This window comes from Mitosporidium daphniae, assembly GCF_000760515.2.
Source record: "Mitosporidium daphniae strain UGP3 chromosome Unknown contig-298, whole genome shotgun sequence".
Classification (NCBI taxonomy): domain Eukaryota; kingdom Fungi; phylum Microsporidia; genus Mitosporidium; species Mitosporidium daphniae.
Genome location: NW_013546514.1, coordinates 1 through 1675, shown reverse-complemented (window position 1 = coordinate 1675; position 1675 = coordinate 1). Strand labels below are relative to the sequence as shown.

The following is a 1675-nucleotide window of genomic DNA, read 5'->3' as shown; positions in this document are numbered from 1 at the left end:
TTGTCACCTTCCTGCTGGAAAAGAGAAGAAAAATTAATTGATGATTTTAAAAGACGTGGCGGGGTTCCTGTCCTCATCCTTCCAAGCTTAAACCCAGCAGAAAAAAGAGAACCAGAAAGACCATGGGAAGGAGATTCGCCCATTCTTCCGGCCGGGTATGACCTATCGCCAATGTGAATTTCCCCGAAAAGAAAGGTGCCGGTTGCTATAACGATGCTTTTGGCTGAGATTAGAGTCTCATTGCTGGCATGAGTGTAGGATACTCCAGCGATCGCATTTCCATTAAAAAAAAGATTCTTTGCTGCACCCTCAATAATGTTCAAGTTTGGATAGCCACATAGGTGATCCATCATGTACTTTTTGTATAAAAGCCTATCGATTTGGGCCCTAGGTCCTTGGACTGCAGGCCCTCTGGATGCATTCAATACACGAAAATGGATACCAGAACGGTCTAAAATAAAAAGGTACGAAATACCGCAAATTTTTGGCGATACTCCGTCTAAAGCGTCGATTTCCCTCATCAGGATGCCTTTCCCAATGCCGCCAAATGAAGGGTTACAGCTTAGTTCTCCAACTGCATCGATTCGCTGCGTGAGAAGCACGGTAGATGCACCGGTCCGTGCAGAAGCGGTTGCAGCCTCGACTCCAGCATGGCCCCCACCAATTACAACAACGTCGACTAACCTACTGCTTGATGAAAATGAGCGAAACGGAAACGACAAATTTAACTTGAACATTGAAAATTTAAAACAAAAAATTGCCTCAACTCAGCCCACCATCAAACCCTAACCCTGCGGCCTAATTCTTGTGAGATCAATGGCCATTGATGTGGCCATGCTTCTTGCATTAAAAATATTCGTCTAACCGCATTTACAAATTAAAACCTGTGCCTAGAGTAGGCTCATATCTAAATTGGGAAAAACATAGCAATAAACAAACACCAATTGATTTTCGCTTTTTTATTGGTATGCTTGACTCGTCATTTGAGTTTGAATTTCTTCCAAATACCAGGTACGCTCAAATTAAACATGCCAGTAGATGGTCAAGAGCATTTTCTACCAAAGGCATCCCGTGTGAAATGAAAGGGCTAAACCATGGAATTGGACTTTCATTCCAACCGATGTCAAATCCAGACCTAAATTCAATATCAATAATGCCATCGTCTGCCATCGACTCAAACTTCCTCATGGAAAGTTGCCAAAATTCTGCACGCCATTCTCATATTGACAGTGAGCTGGAAGAGCTGGAAACACTGTTGACCGATATCAGGGAAGAAGGCTGACTTGGCACGGCTTAATAAAATTTAAGTTCATTTGTAAATTGACACCTTTTTGGGAACCGGATTGGTTGCAATTTCACCAATTTATCGCCAATAAGAATATCCATCGTTTCCATGATTATTCGACAGTGATTACTACTATTGATAAATAGCTTTTAAAGCAATCCCTTTTGCCGATCTTTTATTTAATTTTTCGATATAATGAATTACATGTTAGTGGTCCTCCCCCTTATCTTCTGCATTTCAATGGCTTTATGCCGGTTTAGCGGAGAACTTGACAAGCTGAAGCCGATTGAATTTGAAGATAGTGAAGAGCATCACACAGAGGTACACTCTTCTTCAAAAAGATCTGGCAAAGAAATATTGGGTACAGCCACATGGACTTTTCTTCACAGA

At 41.6% G+C, this 1675-nt stretch overlaps 1 protein-coding gene across 1 annotated transcript; it reads right to left on the bottom strand.

Moving 5' to 3' along the window:
• DI09_298p10 (FAD/NAD(P)-binding protein) lies at positions 1-728 on the bottom strand (the record flags this gene model as incomplete). The annotated part of the gene is made up of 1 exon (XM_013382695.1): positions 1-728. A coding segment is annotated over one exon (728 nt), but the record flags the coding sequence as incomplete, so codon positions are not given.
• Between the last annotated feature and the right edge of the window lie 947 nt (positions 729-1675).